General features: G+C 45.7%; 1 protein-coding gene across 4 annotated transcripts in view; it reads right to left on the bottom strand.

Annotated features, from left to right (window-relative positions):
• EXT2 (exostosin glycosyltransferase 2) overlaps nt 1-16,316 on the bottom strand; it is a 144,122-nt gene that overhangs the window by 5,079 nt on the left and 122,727 nt on the right. For all 4 annotated transcript variants that reach the window (XM_055546930.1, XM_055546928.1, XM_055546929.1 and 1 more), the window contains 3 exons: nt 6,248-6,391; nt 3,879-4,007; nt 2,115-2,197 (listed from right to left, as the gene is read on the bottom strand). In XM_055546930.1, coding sequence (XP_055402905.1) covers nt 2,115-2,197; nt 3,879-4,007; nt 6,248-6,391 — 356 coding nt within the window. The remainder of the gene's footprint in view (nt 1-2,114; nt 2,198-3,878; nt 4,008-6,247; nt 6,392-16,316) is intronic.

Raw genomic sequence — 16,316 nt, 5'->3', positions numbered from 1 at the left:
CACCTTGGACCATCTGGTTTCCCCTGCTGAGGATCTCCTCTTCCTGCCTGGAGCTGGAATCCTAGCAATCTTGGAAGGCTCACTTCAAGTGCCACCTCTTACAAAATCATTCATAATGACTGACCTAGAAAGAAGTCACTTTTCTTTCCTCTGACCAGTTACAACATTCTGAGCCTTCCTTTGACTTATCACATATAGCTTCGTATTAGGTTCGATACACACATACACATGTGTGTTATCTACTGTTGTTAATTATAAAAATCTGATAAAATCAAGCCTACCAACATCTGGGCAGTGCCTAGTCTATTTTCAAAACCCTTTTCCCGAGAAGAAGCTTCCACACTTCCCTTAGTTACTTTCTTCAGTGTTTAATAATAATTATACCTAATTTAAATCTTTCTCATTGCATTTGTTATCATCTCAGTTTTTCAGCTTTAGCATGAACTTTAAGGCCAGTATTGGGTGAAATTTTCTAAATACAATTCTTCTTAGACCATAAAACCCCACCATGTAACTCAGCCCAATCAAACTAATTGCTTAATGCTATGAAATTCTCAACACAGAATGGGGGTAGGTTTAAGTAACAATTTCATGTGCTCTAACATGGCACCCCACTCCAGTACTCTTGCCTGGAAAATCCCATGGACGGAGAAGCCTGGTAGGCTGTAGTCCATGGGGTCGCGAAGAGTCGGACACGACTGAGCGACTTCACTTTCACTTTTCACTTTCATGCATTGGAGGAGGAAATGGCAACCCATTCCAGTGTTCTTGCCTGGAGAATCCCAGGGACGGGGGAGCCTGGTGGGCTGCCGTCTATGGGGTTGCACAGAGTCGGACACGACTGAAGCGACTTAGCAGCAGCAGCCACAGAACTATAATTGGGGTCTCTTCCAAATGAGCTGTGTCAGGAATGTCACTGTCCTTGACTAGGTGATTACTTGATACCAGTGAAAGATATTTCAAAGTCACAATAATATCGATAATTATATCAATATTATTGTGATATATAATATATATATTGTGATAATATATATATAATATATATTGTGATATATAATAGTATTGATAATGTCTATAATTTCATATCGACAGTTGGTAAAAGTGAAGTCATTTGGGTAAGATATTTACATATGAAAGAGATTATTTAGAGAGTAAGAGTAAGAAGAATGAGTAAGAAGGAGTAAAGCATTACAGAAGGGTCCAGGCCAACTGAAACAGCCCCCTGTACAACGTCCTCCAGGCTTGAAGGACCCTGATGCAGCTGATAGGGTTCAGAAATGAGTGCTGCACGCAGACGCATGAGACCCAGGGAGACCCGAACTAAATATCTCACTCTGACAGCTATCACGACATTCTCTGAATGCATTCTGGTCCCTTGACAAAAATGCCATTGGTTGCCAGAGCTCGCTGTCTTATGTAAGAGGCTGCCTTTTGGAAGAATTAGGTTTGATTCAGGAGATTTGAAGCTTGGGGCCTTTGGGACACAAGTGAGACGGTCTTGAGGGCAGACAGACATCTCCCACTTCCTTCATGCTCACCTACAAGGCCCTGTATTACATCCACAGAAACGGGTGCTCAATGGCTAAGTGACCGAATCAATGTAAAGCAGGTATTTCAGAGCGGCCCTGCTTCGCTCTCTGAAATGTAAAGAGCTGTGCTTTCAATTCTGCTCTTGGTAGGTGTTTTAGTGTGTCCACAAAGGTAATCTGGCCTCTGGTGGGTTTGGTTTAATAATTCTCTCTAATCAAACTTTTACTGTAACACGGAGATACTACCCTGAAAAACAACCCAGGATTTCCTTGGAATTAGCTCACTTCCACTTGAGTGACTGTGGATGGTTAACTGCTTAGTCCACACGGAGAATCTGGCTTCTGGAGCTTAAGGCCAGCTATATTTTTAAGACCCTTCCAGCCATTACAAATTGAGTGAGTAGCATTCCAAATTAATTCTTTGGGTGACCTGGGCTTGAACTAACCCAATTCCCACGTGCAAAAGGAGGTGACTATGGCTACCAGCTGCTGTCCTTATATCTGCAACAAAGTCCCATAAACAGGCCCAAAGCAGGAAATGGGGATCAGAGGCCAGGGCAGACTTTTGTCTAGAGGCCCACTCACCTCTCCACCATGTGCGTCTGGTCGAGCGAAAGCCCATCAATGGCTGTGCATTCAGGACACTTGAATTTCTTTCGTGGTGTTACCTGCCAGAGGGGCACAAAAATATACCCAGCTTCAGTGCTAAGGACAATAAAACCATGCTTGTGATGCCACTCTGCATGCTTCTGTTCTGTAAGCTGAGATGCCTGCTCCCTCTCCATGCGCACACACACACACACACCTCACTGCTCCTCCATTCAATTCTGTCTGGCTCGGCCAACGGCAGAACTCACAAGGGCCCAATAAAAGAGGCTTGGAGGGCTTTTGCCTTCTGTAACTGGAAAGAAGTGGTGATGACAAGCTCCTTAATTCCTGTTTAATGACTGTTTTCTCACTGCCAAGGTCCTTGTATAAACACCATTTGTTCTTGCAGCCATAAGGGCGATGAAATACAGCTTCCCATAACTTTCACCGTAACCTTAGTTCCAACAGGCGCTCTTTCTCCTTCCAGCTAATGGCAAAAGCTACGGGCGGCACCATGCTCTTGAGGATGTCAGGTTATTTTGCAACCCCTTTAAGTCAGGAAAAAAATCCAGTGGTCCTTTGCCCTCTGCATCCTTTTCCCTGACTCTCCCCACCACCTTCCCCACACCTCAAACTTCGAATATTTTTCTAGCAAACTCAGGGATGGCTGCTATCGTAACCCAGTGAAGATAAGTAAACAGTAGAGGGTGGGCGGGGAAGAAAGCTAAGACCCGGCTAAGCTGAGACCCGGCTAAGAAGTATACAGACTCGAGGAATTACTGTCCAGAGTAAAGGCACAGCTAAAGAATGTCTTGAAGAATGTCAAAAAATGAATTTGGAGATAAGAGGAGTTCTTTTAAAACTAGTCTTGCAATTTACATTCTTTAATTGTCCCTGCAGTGAGCTGTTCACTGAGCTATTTAGAGAGCCGAGGGATAGTGTAAAGACTGGATCAAGTCTGGACAGTGACTTTTCCTCTGTTCTCAGTCACTGGTTTAATCTGGCTTCTCTCATCAATTAATATTAATAGCATGAGGAATCATTCTGGAATGTCATACCACGTTTCCAATATAAGCTTCCAGTATAGGATTCTGGCCTAGAAGCACTGGCCATTTTTACATGTGGAATCTAATCCAGAAGGAAAAAAAGGTCACGATGACTCCACTGATATAACGAAGTATACTTTTTCTACATTTCTAGGGCCTGGATTTGGGCAAGACCTACATTTCAGGAATAGACATCTATTATAGAAACAAAGATCCCCACACGATCTTTACATACTCGCTGCTTTTAATATGCTATGGGAAAGGTTCTTTTAAAAATTGATAATCACCGTCTTAAAACAGTGGTTAGGACAACTACCAGTATAACTGGACAAAGTATACTATCTTCTCAACATTTATTTAAAAAAAATCAGCTACCTTAAGAAAGACATAATTGCATTCTTTACAAGAACTAGATTCCAAATCAGTGTTGAGAATAAAATTACATTTTCAAAACAAACACAATTTGTAGATTAACCATTATAGACTTACTTTCTGATCCTGGCAGTTAAAAAACTATAACTAAAGAAATTTTATATAACAAAAGAAAAGACGTCAAGCTTCAATTTCACAATGTGAAATATCCATCATAGAATCTTAAAGCTAAAAGGCAGCTGAAAGTTCATCTAGTCCAAGTTTCATTTATAGCTATGAACACTTTGGAGACTCAGAAAGGTGCCCTAGATGTGCCCCAGAGCTGGCCATAGATGCCTCCTACCTTGATGACAGCTTTCCCTGTGACGTTAGCCACCAGGAAATTCATGGCAATGTCTTCACAGTTCATATGAGCATCCACCCAGTTCTTGATGTCCCCAGGCATCTTGTAGGTATACAGGTAATTAAAATACTGCCAGGTGAGACAAAAGAGGAGACATATTCAAATAGCAGTTCCCTATGGCTGATATACAAAGAGCAACTGAGCCATGGCAGGGGGGCAAGCTTTCTCTCATAAGATGACTCACAATGTTGGATCAATACAAAGGCCAAGGGAAGTATTAGAATGCTTTTGGTCGGGTGACCAACTGTCTTTAACACTGTCATTCTTTAAAAAATCACCTATTGTAAGCAGAGGAACGTACGGTACAGTATGAAGTCCCTGTAAGATGCAGGCCCTTTGGACTGATTAATGGATGTGTTTAATAAACATTGTTCAGAGACACACTACATACTGAGCTTTACTGAATCCTTCCCTCTGAGTCACAGTGCTCCGCCGTTTTTTATCTTCTTCCCATGGACTGCCGATAGCAACAGAGATATATTGATGGTGGACGGACATTGCAGACATGTTCTTTGTTAAAGTAAAACAAAAAGGAGGCAATTCCAAAACTACCGTAACCTACATGTATGAAATAATACAGAAATTTGTGGTATAATACAGAAATACATCTGCCAAAAAGGCACTTATCAGTCTATCATAGCCCCAAGAATTATAAACCTTATATATTTATTTATGCTTTGCTAAGGAAAAAAAACTCATTTCTGGATCGAGAGCCCTGAAAAATATGAGGGCAGCCGTGCTGAGATCACGACAAGCAGCCGATATAAATACGGTGACGTCAACTTGACTGCACTGGACTGAACTCATCTTTCTCCTGACATGGGTTCCTTACGCCACTGCTGACAACTGACAAGTCATTACTGTTTAATTAAGCCACACATTCCCAGGGAGCACTCCACCGCCAAACATAATATTCTAAAGCCCAAGGTATACCCTTCAAGCTCTCCCTTTAATAAAAAAAGAGTCAAAAACATAAAGCGACAATTTCAGAAGGAATACAAAAGGCTAAATACACAAAAGGAATTGCAAACCCCACGTGATCAAAGTGAAATCAATAAAATCAATTTTCACTTAGCAAAATAGCTAAGTTTGATTTTTTTTTAACATGTATTTCACGCAAGAAAGAGTATGATATGACACTTTTATATTTTGCTGGTGAGAATGTAAACTGGCACAAACGATACTAAGAACCTATGAATATATACAACAAAGCCTCCCCAAAATGTTCATAATTCTTCGAGGAATCTATCATAAAGATCATAAGTATAGGCAGTTATGAAAATGGATACTGATCATTATTTAAGGATTTGATACAAAGCATTATCTAGCAAAAAAAATTAGATATAACCTAAATATCTGGGAGTTGGTGATGGACAGGGAGGCCTGGCATGCTGTGATTCATGGAGTCGCAAAGAGTCAGACACAACTGAGCAACTGAACTGAACTGAAATATTCAATAACAGAGAAACAGCTGTATATGATCTATGCAATATTAATATAATGGTATATTAGCAATTATGTTAAGTAGAGGTTGTTTATAAAGAAATGTTAATGACATAAGGAAAAAACTCATAATACATGCAAAAAAGCTAATGAGAATATTTATGACTGTATGTGTGAATCAGTAAATAAAAAAGACAAATTGGAAAAAACACCTAAATAATAATACTGTGTTGGCCAAAAAGTTCATTCATTATTTTCCATAAGATTTACAGAAAAATATGAATGGACTTTTTGGCCAACCCAGTAGTTTCTCTACCATTAGTCCTATGATCAAGAAGGCAATGGCACCCCACTCCAGTACTCTTGCCTGGAAAATCCCATGGATAGAGGAGCCTGGTAGGCTGCAGTCCATGGGGTCGCTAAGAGTCAGACACGACTGAGCGACTTCACTTTCACTTTTCCTTTCATGCATTGGAGAAGGAAATGGCAACCCACTCTGGTGTTCTTGCCTGGAGAATCCCAGGGACGGGGGAGCCTGGTGGGCTGCTGTCTATGGGGTCCCACAGAGTTGGACAGGACTGAAGCGACTTAGCAGCAGTAGCAGCAGCAGCAGTCCTATGATAGAACTTTAAGTGATTTTTCTTATACAATAAATTTGTTCCATATTTGAGCATGTAATACTTTAATAATTAGAAAAATAACTTTTTTTTTTTTTTTTAAATCACACAGCATGGCCTTTCTAAGCTCTCTGAACAGAACATTTTCCCTAAACTTGGAGAAATTTAGTTTCGGCGAAACAAAACGAGTATCATGCTCTCATGTTTGTCAGTTCGGCCCCACTTGCTTCAGGCTCGTCCCCACCTTACCTTGTGGTAAAAGGCTGCCCCTGTGAGCACCATGGACACCTCATTGGTCCACTCAGACTCATACTTCCACTTATTCATCTCATGGTCCCAGAGATGCAGACGACCCGGGTAACCCACCAACCGGTCAGGAAATTCTCGCCAGACCTGAGGACAGAAACACATCAGCTATCAATTCCCAGTTCAGACAATAAGCAAGCACAGTGCTCAGCTCTTTAAATGACAGAATCCCTGCATTCAAATCTTCACAAACTAAGAGCAGAATGGGCTTCTGAAGAAATTCGATCCAACAGGTGCTAGTTCTTCTGCCAACATTCACAGATAAATGCTGATTCTAATTTCCTCTAAAACTTTCGGCTTTGTATTTGGAAATTTCAAGTAATGTAGACTAACAGCTTCTTGAATTGCGCCAAGGTATGTAATCTCTCAACAGGCGATTAGTGAAATAGGTTCCACTCTTAATGAACGCACAAATGAAGTATAAATGAAACCATGATTTATGGTAAATTTTGATGATTGTGGAAACTTACAAAGTCTCTGCTTCTGAAAAAGGAAAAAACCTATCTGGAGCACAAAGACATTTTTTACGATCTTTTGGAAGCCTTAGGCTTAGAGATGTTGCCTGATTTTATAAACTATAACATACTGAAAACAAAAATTTGATTTCCACATTTGGAAAGGCTCTGAGATATAGTTTTGTTAAACAAAATTGGTATACAAGGGTGGGGTACATCCAGTACTTTCCTCCATGTATTTCCATACAATTTCCTTAGCCTTTAAACTACTAACCATTAGTGAATACTGACAATTTACCAGCTGTCCTGGAGCCTCTGCTCAGCACCACTGAGTCCTCATTCTCGCCCAGACCTCTACACAGTGGAGTTCCTGAGGGCCTAGTCCCGGAGAGCTATACCCTCTTAAACTCTCCCCACAAGCAACATCTAGCTTCAGTCTTTTTAAATACCATCTAGACTCTGAAGACCTCTAAATGCATGTCTGGCCCTGAATGTTTCTGATACAACCAACTACTTACTTAATACCTTCAGCTGGATTAACACCAGGCACCTCAGACTTAACATGTCTGAAGCATGACTCTTGATTTCACAGCCTGGGAAAAGCCATCCTCTCAGTCTTTCCTGCCTCAGTAAATTATCTGGGCCAGCCTTTCCTCCTTCTTTCCTCTCTCTCCACACCCAGTCCTCTAGCAGCTGCTGCTGACTCTACGTCTGACGCCCTCCTACTGCTTCTGCTACACTGTCCCCAGCTCAAACCACCGTCATTACCAGGTTACTGTGGATTCCCGGGTTACTGCAGCAGGCTTCCAATCTGTGTGCTTCCACCCCTGCCCTTCCAAACCGTCATTTACAGAGCATCCCTAAAAGGACCATTTCTAAAAGAAGAGTAGGGTATGCTTTACAGGGTAATTCAACCAGTGGGTGCCATCCTATTAATTTATATATATATATATATATTCATTATATATCTACCCACATGTATCTAAGTCATATGGTCATATATGCTACAGCACCCAGAGGCTTGCCCCACCAGGGAGGATGCGTCACTGCTTTCCCAAAGTCAGCATGCTAGGACTCCCCACCTTCCCACACCTTTCAGCGGGTTCAGTGGTAAAGAATCCACCTGCCAATGCAGAAGACGCAAGAGATGCAGGTTTGATTCCTGAGTCAGGAAGATCCCCTGAAGTAGGAAATGGCAACCCACTCCAGTATTCTTGCCTGGAAAAATCCATGAACAGAGGAGCCTGGTAGGCTACAGTCCTTGGGGTCGCAAAGAGTCAGACATGACTGAGCAACCGAGCACAGGGCTGCTTTAAAACATAAAGTGGGTGGCTTAAAACAACAGAAATCTAGAAATCAGAAGTCAAAGTGCTGGTGGGGCCATCTCACCCGGGGAAAGGATCCTGCCTGCCTCCCCCCAGCTCCTGGTGGGTGGCTGTCAATCTCCGGCATTCCTTGGCTTGTAGACGCACCACTCCAAACCTCTGTCTTCACAGGGACTTCTCTGAGTGTGTGCCTCTGTGTCTGAATTTCTCCTTTTTATAAGGATTCCAGATAAACTGGATTAGGGCCCACCCTAACAATCTCACTTTAACTTGATTACCTCTGAAAAGACCCTATTTCCAGTAAGGTTACTAAGGATTAGGATTTCAGTTTTTTGAAGTGAAGAAGTGAAGTCGCTCAGTCATGTCCAACTCTTTGCGACCCCATGGACTGTAGCCTACCAGGCTCCTCCGTCCATGGGGTTTTCCAGGCAAGAGTACTGGAGTGGGGTGCCACTGTCTTCTCCAGAGGATCTTCCTCACCCAGGGATCAAACCCAGGTCTCCCGCAGTGTAGGCAGATGCTTTACTGTCTGAGCCACCAGGGAAGACTTTTGGTGAAAGGTAAAAAAGGGAATACGTTTTTTAGGCATGTTCAATCCATAACATCCCCTCCGACAAGAGCGTTAAAAAATGCTCCACCCATAAAACAAAACAAAAGATGGCTTCCTCCTAAGAATAATATGCTAACTCCTCTGCATGTTCTAAATGGCCTTCCTCCCTCCAGCCTCTCTCTTACCACATTCTTGACAAGTCAGGGGCTTCCCTGTCCTTCAACCGTGACTAGACCTTAAGGCCTCTGCACCTGCTATTTCTCAGATGGGCTGTTCCCCCAGCTCTTCAAAAGGCTGGTTCCTGCTCATCCGTCAGGTCTCTAGTTAACTATCACCTACTCTAAGAGGCCTTTCCAGACCCTCCCATCCAAGGTAAACGCCATCCCCGACCAGCCATTCTTCATTACATGCTCCATGCTTTTCTTCATCAAACTTCCATTTCACAAAACTGCACTGATTATTTATCATCTATTTTTTTTTTTAATCTCTCTTCCTCCTGCAGAGTTTAAACTCCATGAGGGCAGAGGTTCACGGTGGCATTCCAAGTACAGAGCGCATGACAGCCTTCCACGCACACCTGCTGAAGGCATGGACGGACAGGCAGAACCTCGGCAGGAAAAAGCTGAGCAGGAAAGAAGGGGACCAAAGCCCCTTCCTGCTTTCTTCACAGCCGGCACTAGCGCACTTCATTCAGAAGGAGGCCTGCGGCAGCACGGACCACCAGTCATCGTGTAATAGCGCGATGGCCTTTGTGCGAGAAGACCAGACCACCAGTCATCGTGTAAGAGCGCGATGGCCTTTGTGCGAGAAGACCAGACCACCAATCATCGTGTAATAGCGCGATGGCCTTTGTGCGAGAAGACCAGACCACCAGTCATCGTGTAAGAGCGCGATGGCCTTTGTGCGAGAAGACCAGACCACCAATCATCGTGTAATAGCGCGATGGCCTTTGTGCGAGAAGACCAGACCACCAGTCATCGTGTAATAGCGCGATGGCCTTTGTGCGAGAAGACCACAGTAACAACTCAGCATCGCTAAACGCATGTTTTACAGCACTTTTCTAGGAGCGGGTAAGGGACATTTGCTGAGTCATTACACTCTCTTGCCCAGTCTTTGTGATCGTCTATCTGCTTTTATGGGATGTCTGAATGGGGTCTTGAATGTGGTCTGGAATGGCGGCAAGAGGTTTCCTTTGTGTGGAACCAGCTCACCTAACAGGCCTCTCCAACCCACAGCCTTGGCCTCATGAACACCATATTGTAATCAACTGAGCTAATCGGCCACAGGCGTCATCATAATAGCTGCAGACAAATGAATTCGTGTCAAACATTTCCTCAGATGTATAATGCTGCGGCTGTGTTCTCTCTACTCTGGGGTTTGTATTTCAGCAGATTAAAATAATATAATACTATTTCAGAGCCACAACACAGGCTGTGGGTCCTAACTTCTATCTGGCCTGCAGGCCGGGGTAGACCCCACCAAAGTGCACAGCCAGGTTTCTCTGCTTTGCACCAAGCACCTGCCTGTTCAAGCCACATCACAACCACCATCATCAATTCATCTCAATGGGATGAAAGAGATTTCTGGAGGGCTATGAGCACAAGCAACTGCACTCAGCACCAGTGACGGGCAAGGTAGAGGAGAAGGGGCAGGGCGGGCGGCATCCATTCAGTTGGCACCTCTGCTGGATAGAAGCTGAATCCCATCTCCCCCCCACCCACGTGTATTTGAGTCAACTCTCTAATCTGGGGCTTTCTGGTAGCTCAGTTGGTAAAGAATCAACTGCAGTGCAGGAGACCCCAGTTCAATTCCTGGGTTGGGAAGATCTCCTGGGGAAGGGACAGGCTACCCACTCTGGTATTCCTGGGCTTCCCTGGTGGCTTGGATGGTAAAGAATCAGCCTGCAATGCAGGAGACCTGGGTTTGATCCCTGGGTTGGGAAGATCCCCTGGAGAAGGGAAAGGCTACCCACTCCAGCATTCTTGCCTGGAGAATCCCCATTGAGAGAGGAGGCTGGCGGGCTATAGTCCATGGGGTCGCAAGAGTTGGACATGACTGAGTGACTAAGCACAGCACAGCACAGCTCTCTAATCCATGTGAAGGAAGGTGAAATCACCTTCCCAAGGGGTTCTTCTTTTCAAGCCCCCAGTTGACAGCAATGATAACAACATAGGCTCAGTGTTAGGGTCGAAGGCTGTTTTGATTTCAGTCCTCTTCCTGTGAGCTCAAGCCACTTACCAGGCTTCTCTCTGGGGACACTTAATTTGGTGACACTGGGTCACAGAACGCTGAGCGCCGCCGCTCTGAAAGCACCACGGTGTCCTGGCTCTCAGACGCCTTTGGAGGCTTCGGCGAGCACGGCTCCTCAGGCGGGGCCTCCCTGCCCTTGACTTACTCCAGGCAGCTGGATGCAATCAAGATACCATCCTTGTCACTTCATCTATAACTCTGCAGCTGACTGCAGGATCAAAACGGAGCGGAACGGAAGGGGACGGGCCCTCTCTCGCAGAGCCCGGGTGTAGTACGAAGCCCGATTAGGTATACAGTAAAGCATTTTCCCAGCCAGAAGAGCGGGAACCCGACTTCGACCCCCTTTCCCTCATCGCTCCCCACCTCCCGCCCTAATTCCATTTTTTTTCTTTTTACTTCAGGGAAATGCTCTGGGGTCAGCCTTTTGTCATTACTAACAGATGCCTTTATATATTGTAGTGCAGGCATTTGAAACTTCACATTACATCCCGATAGTTGGAGTAATGGTGCTCCCAGAGCTACTAATATGTTCAAGTCACAAAGCCATCATTCAACTGCCTGCCTGTACTATCAACATCTTTTGTATATAGTGTCATCTATTTTAAATTGCACACATCTTTGAAGACAGAGGCCCATGTCTGTTAAAACAAACCCCACGCCTCGATCAGGGGCTTGGCAGTAATCTGAAGAGTCCTTGTGTGTGCATGCATGTGTATGTGTGTTGCTCAGTTGTGTCCTACTCTTTGCGACTCACAGACTGCAGTCTTCCAGGCTCCTCTGTCCATGGGATTCCCCAGGCAAGAATACTGGAGTGGGTTGCCATTTCCTTCTCCAGGGGATCTTTCTGACCTAGGGATTGAACCCGGGTCTTGTGCACTGCAGACAGATTCTTTACCATCTGAGCCACCAGGGAAATCCAAACAGTCCTTACATTTGAGGCCTATTCTATATCACTATTCCAACAAAGATGGCTTCCCTGGTGGCTCAGACGGTAAAGCGTCTGCTTACAATGCGGGAGACCCGGGTTCAATCCCTGGGTTGGGGAGATCTCCTGGAGAAGGAAATGGCAACCCACTCCAGTATCCTTGCCTGGAAAATCCCATGGACCGAGGAGCCTGGTAGGCTACAGTCCATGGGGTCGCAAAGAGTCAGACACGACTGAGCGACTTCACTTTCACTTTTTACTTTCTATATCACTATTCCAACAAAGATGGTAACAACAGAATACCATCCTATTTCCTTCCATTCTAATTTTTATAATCTTGGTCCCAACCACTTCTTACCTGGATTATGGAAATCTCCTCCTCTCTGGACTGCCAGCTGTGCTCATGTGTCTATTTTCAGAGTTACCTACTTATATATATTTTTTCTTTTGTAAGCTTCCTGAGGTCTTTTGTGGCTTCCCACTCCTAGAGGATAAAACTAAGATCTTCTACCTTTGTTGAAAAGGCAAAGGAGGCAGCCCTGACTACCGCCTATAGAAAATGCACCGCGGGGCATGGTTAGTGTATACCTAGGAACAGTTCTGCCACGGATGAGTTGTGGCCCAGACCTATTCAAGTTGCCCTGATTCCTTTCTGCCCTCTGCAAAATGAGGGGTTGGATTAAACAACCTCTAATGCACTTTCAGGCCTAAATTCTTATATCTTCTTCCCCACTAACCTATTTCCAAGGAAACTAATTCAGCAACTGTGATCAGTTGCCGGTCTGCATTATTTAACTTTGTTTTTAAAACGCCATACACATACAGGTACCCAATAAATGTTCCTGAAAAGAGGATAATGCACTATATTCTAAGCCAGCTAAGCGAGTGCATTTTAAACTCAGGGTGTGTGCTAACCACAGTCAGATTCAGGAAACAGACCAGGGTCGGGGGGTGGGGGGGTGGGGAAGGTATAACAACAGGTGGCGCCCATCTGGGATGTCTGACGAGGAGCTCACGGGTTAGCTCCAGGGGGAAAGGGGCTCTCTGAAGTGGCCGCTGCAGTCATCACACTTTCAAAGGCAGAGCTCCACAGGGATACTGCCACTGCGTGAGAAGAACGCCACATGTACTGGGACTTGTGAACCAAGAGACTGACTAAGAAGTGGTGAGGGAAACGGGGGACGGTGGGCCCAAGGTACCCCAAGCGGGGCTAGGATTCATTCCTCTCCTTGCATACACCCCCTTGATTGTGTCAGGCCCTGACCATTAAAGCGGAACAGAACGCTATGACCCAGCCCACGCCCTGCAGCCACGTGTGCAGGTGAGTCAGGGCAGCGCTGCAAGGAACCCGACGTGCGAACACCTCGGAATTGGTGGCCATCCTTCCCATAGGGCTTGTCTTGCGTGCTCCCCAGATGGGAGATGGGGAGGCTGCAGGGGGTTCCAATTTCTAGCTGGTTTCCACAGAGGAGCCGGTTATTGGACCCACTCTCAGCCCTCTGGGAACAAAGCTCACCTTTTATATTTGGAATTTCCTGAGATGAAGTGGGATGGAGGGATTGACTGGCTTTGTTTTTCAGCTCATGCTTTTAATTACAATGGTGGATGGTACTTTTCGTCAAGGGTGGTTGTTCAGTTCAGTCGCTCAGTCGTGTCCGACTCTTTGCGACCCCATGAATCACAGCACGCCAGGCCTCCCTGTCCATCACAACACCATTAAATGTTCATGCTGGGCACTAGAGCCGGTGAGCCCCGAAGCTGTCATCTGGAGTGCCCTAATGCTGATGGGTTTTGACAAACTCGTGTACGTGCTGCGTTGTGTATTAAGCTTTACCTGTTATTAGACAGATCACTTCAGTCTGCCCCAGAGACCTTTCCAACCCAAGGTGGGGTTCTGCTTAAAATAAGCCAATGGCAAGAGCAGCACCATGAGAAGGCTTCTGGGTTTTGGCAGCAACCCTATTCACCCCAGTCCAGCTGGACGCAGTGCTCTGGCGCTGGGGTACATGATCACCATTCCTCTCAAGCCCTTTCATCAGGCCTGGGGCAGTGGTAAAGCTAAGGAGACAGACCAGGGCTGGCCACAGCTGGTAAGAGGACTGTGTGCCAGTAAACCTTTCACCACTACCACTGTTAGGAGGGCATCATTGGAGAGGCAGAGGAGGAAACAGCAACCCACTCCAGAATCGTTGCCTGGAGAATCCCATGGACAGAGGAGCCTTGCGGGCTACAGTCCATAGGGTCGCAAAGAGTCGGACACGACTGAGTGATACACACACACACATGGTTCACAGGGTAGCAAAGAGTCGGATGTGACTGAGTGAGTCTCTCACACACACACGTGGTTCATAGGGTTGCAAAGAGTCGGACGTGACTGAGTCTCACACACATACACACGCACAGGGTTCACAGGGTCGCAAAGAGTCAGACATGACTGAGTGAGTCTCACACACACACACACACTGAGGAGGGGGCTCTAGACAGTCACTCTCTCCCCGGATGGAGGGCCCATGGGCCTTTGGTGGATGGTAAGGAGAGACTCATGCTCCAACAGTCTAAGCTGCGGAGCCCTGTCCACAGTAACTCGTGGGTCATTGGGAAGGCAGAGGTCACTTGGTCCAGTATCCCCTCCCTGGACAGATGGGAAATGAGAGCTGGAGAGGAGGTGGCGGTCCTGAGGTCACACCACGTGGTCCTGCCTAACTTCCCGTCCGGCCTCTGTTCATAAAGTCTTGTGGTCGCCTGCTCTCCTGGTTCTAAAAAGCACCTCCTCTTCCCCAGCTCAGACCCTCACTTGTCAAGGAAGCCAGGTGATAGCGTCTGAGGTCACACTGGTGTCAGTGTGCTCAGCTGGCTGCAGCTGTGGCAGGGATGGTCACGGGTCCCACACGCACATGGAATGAGCAGGGAGGGAACAGAACAGGGAGTGAGAGGTGGCGGGGAAAACAAAGACCTTCTGCTCCCCTCAGCGCTGTCTTCTGACAGCCCGAGGCTCGTCGCGAACGCGGTTTCCAGTCAGCAGAGAAAGCCAGAGGCTCACCCACTGAGACAAGGAACTCGCGTCAGCCTGCGGAGCAAGCGAGTGAGATGCCACGCAGGACCCGAGAGCACCTACTGGGACCCTGGGACCCAGAGGCTCTGGGGCCGGGAGGGAAGGACAAGCAAAGAGCAGCTGAATGGAAGATTAAACTCAACGCATATTTTTCATGAGGCAATGAATCTCTTGAGAGAGAATACAGAAAGGCAGGGGAGATGTGACGTGAGTTTGAGGGGATGGGAGGAGGAAGACACGGGTCAGCGTTGGGTCACGGGCTTTCAAATTTTGCGCTCCTTAAGACCCACTAAACGTGAAATCATTTTTATTTCCATAACCTCAAGTCCAGTGGGGGTCATACTGTTTCTAAGTCTAGTCCCAGGGGTTTACTGAATGAAGTTAAAAGGAGAACAATGATCATAAGCCAAATGGCTATTCTCTTTAAATCCTGCAAGAGGCATAAACAGAGACTCCAGCTTCTATTTCTAATGTAAATAACCATTACCCAGCCTTCAAAATTTCAGGTTGATCTTGGTGAGGCTTGCTTTGACTGACTGGGGACCAAAGACACCAGCTCCATCCAGCAAGAGAAAGAAACTCTCGTGACTTCAAGCCACTGCCCTGGGGACTCAGATCACTCACCTGTCACAGAAGACATGGTGGAACTGGCCAGGTTTGTTTTCTTCTTCTTGTGCAAAGGAAGGAAATGGCACTGACCACAAACTATAATCCTGGCTGACTCTGAAGTATAAATGTGGTTCTGAACTGATTCCTTAATCTACCATAGTCCCCTCCTTATGTGCCTAAACTCCGTAATATCTTGGTGGAGAATCAAGAAGCAAAAGAACTCTTTTAAATTCCTTATTTATTTTGACCCCATCTACGTCCCCAAAAATGATTTGGAACGGTTTACTGCAAAAGGCAAAAACTAGAATAAAGTCCAAACCATCAAAACAGATGATGCCCTCAACAGCTTTTCTTTAAAAATTCAAGAATTCTAAGATGGTATTCCACCCATCTTAGAGATATTAATCCTGCTATGAAGTGCTAGAAAGGCAATCCCACAGCAAAGTCAAGTCATAGTATAGGGATGAAGAGATTTGAGTGTTCCTATTTATTAATTCATTTATACATTTAACCCTTGGATACTTACTGAGTTTTCACGATTTTTTAATTCAACATTTTGTTTTGAGATAATTGTAGATTCAAAAGTAGCTGTAAGAAATAATGCAGAGAGATCCTGTATGATCTTTCCCTGCTGCTGCTGCTGCTGCTGCTGCTGCTAAGTTGCTTCAGTCGTGTCCGGCTCTGTGTGACCCCATAGACGGCAGCCCATCAGGCTCCCCCGTCCCTGGGATTCTCCAGGCGAGAACACTGGAGTGGGTTGCCATTTCCTTCTCCAATGCATGGAAGTGAAAAGTGAAAGTGAAGTCGCTCAGTCGTGTCTGACTCTTAGCGACCCCATGGACTGCA

The sequence above is a fragment of the Bubalus kerabau genome, chromosome 15, assembly GCF_029407905.1.
Source record: "Bubalus kerabau isolate K-KA32 ecotype Philippines breed swamp buffalo chromosome 15, PCC_UOA_SB_1v2, whole genome shotgun sequence".
In the NCBI taxonomy this organism is placed as follows: Eukaryota; Metazoa; Chordata; class Mammalia; order Artiodactyla; family Bovidae; genus Bubalus; species Bubalus kerabau.
The sequence above is the reverse complement of the archived record's forward strand: the minus strand, read 5'-3'. Positions and strand labels throughout refer to the sequence as shown.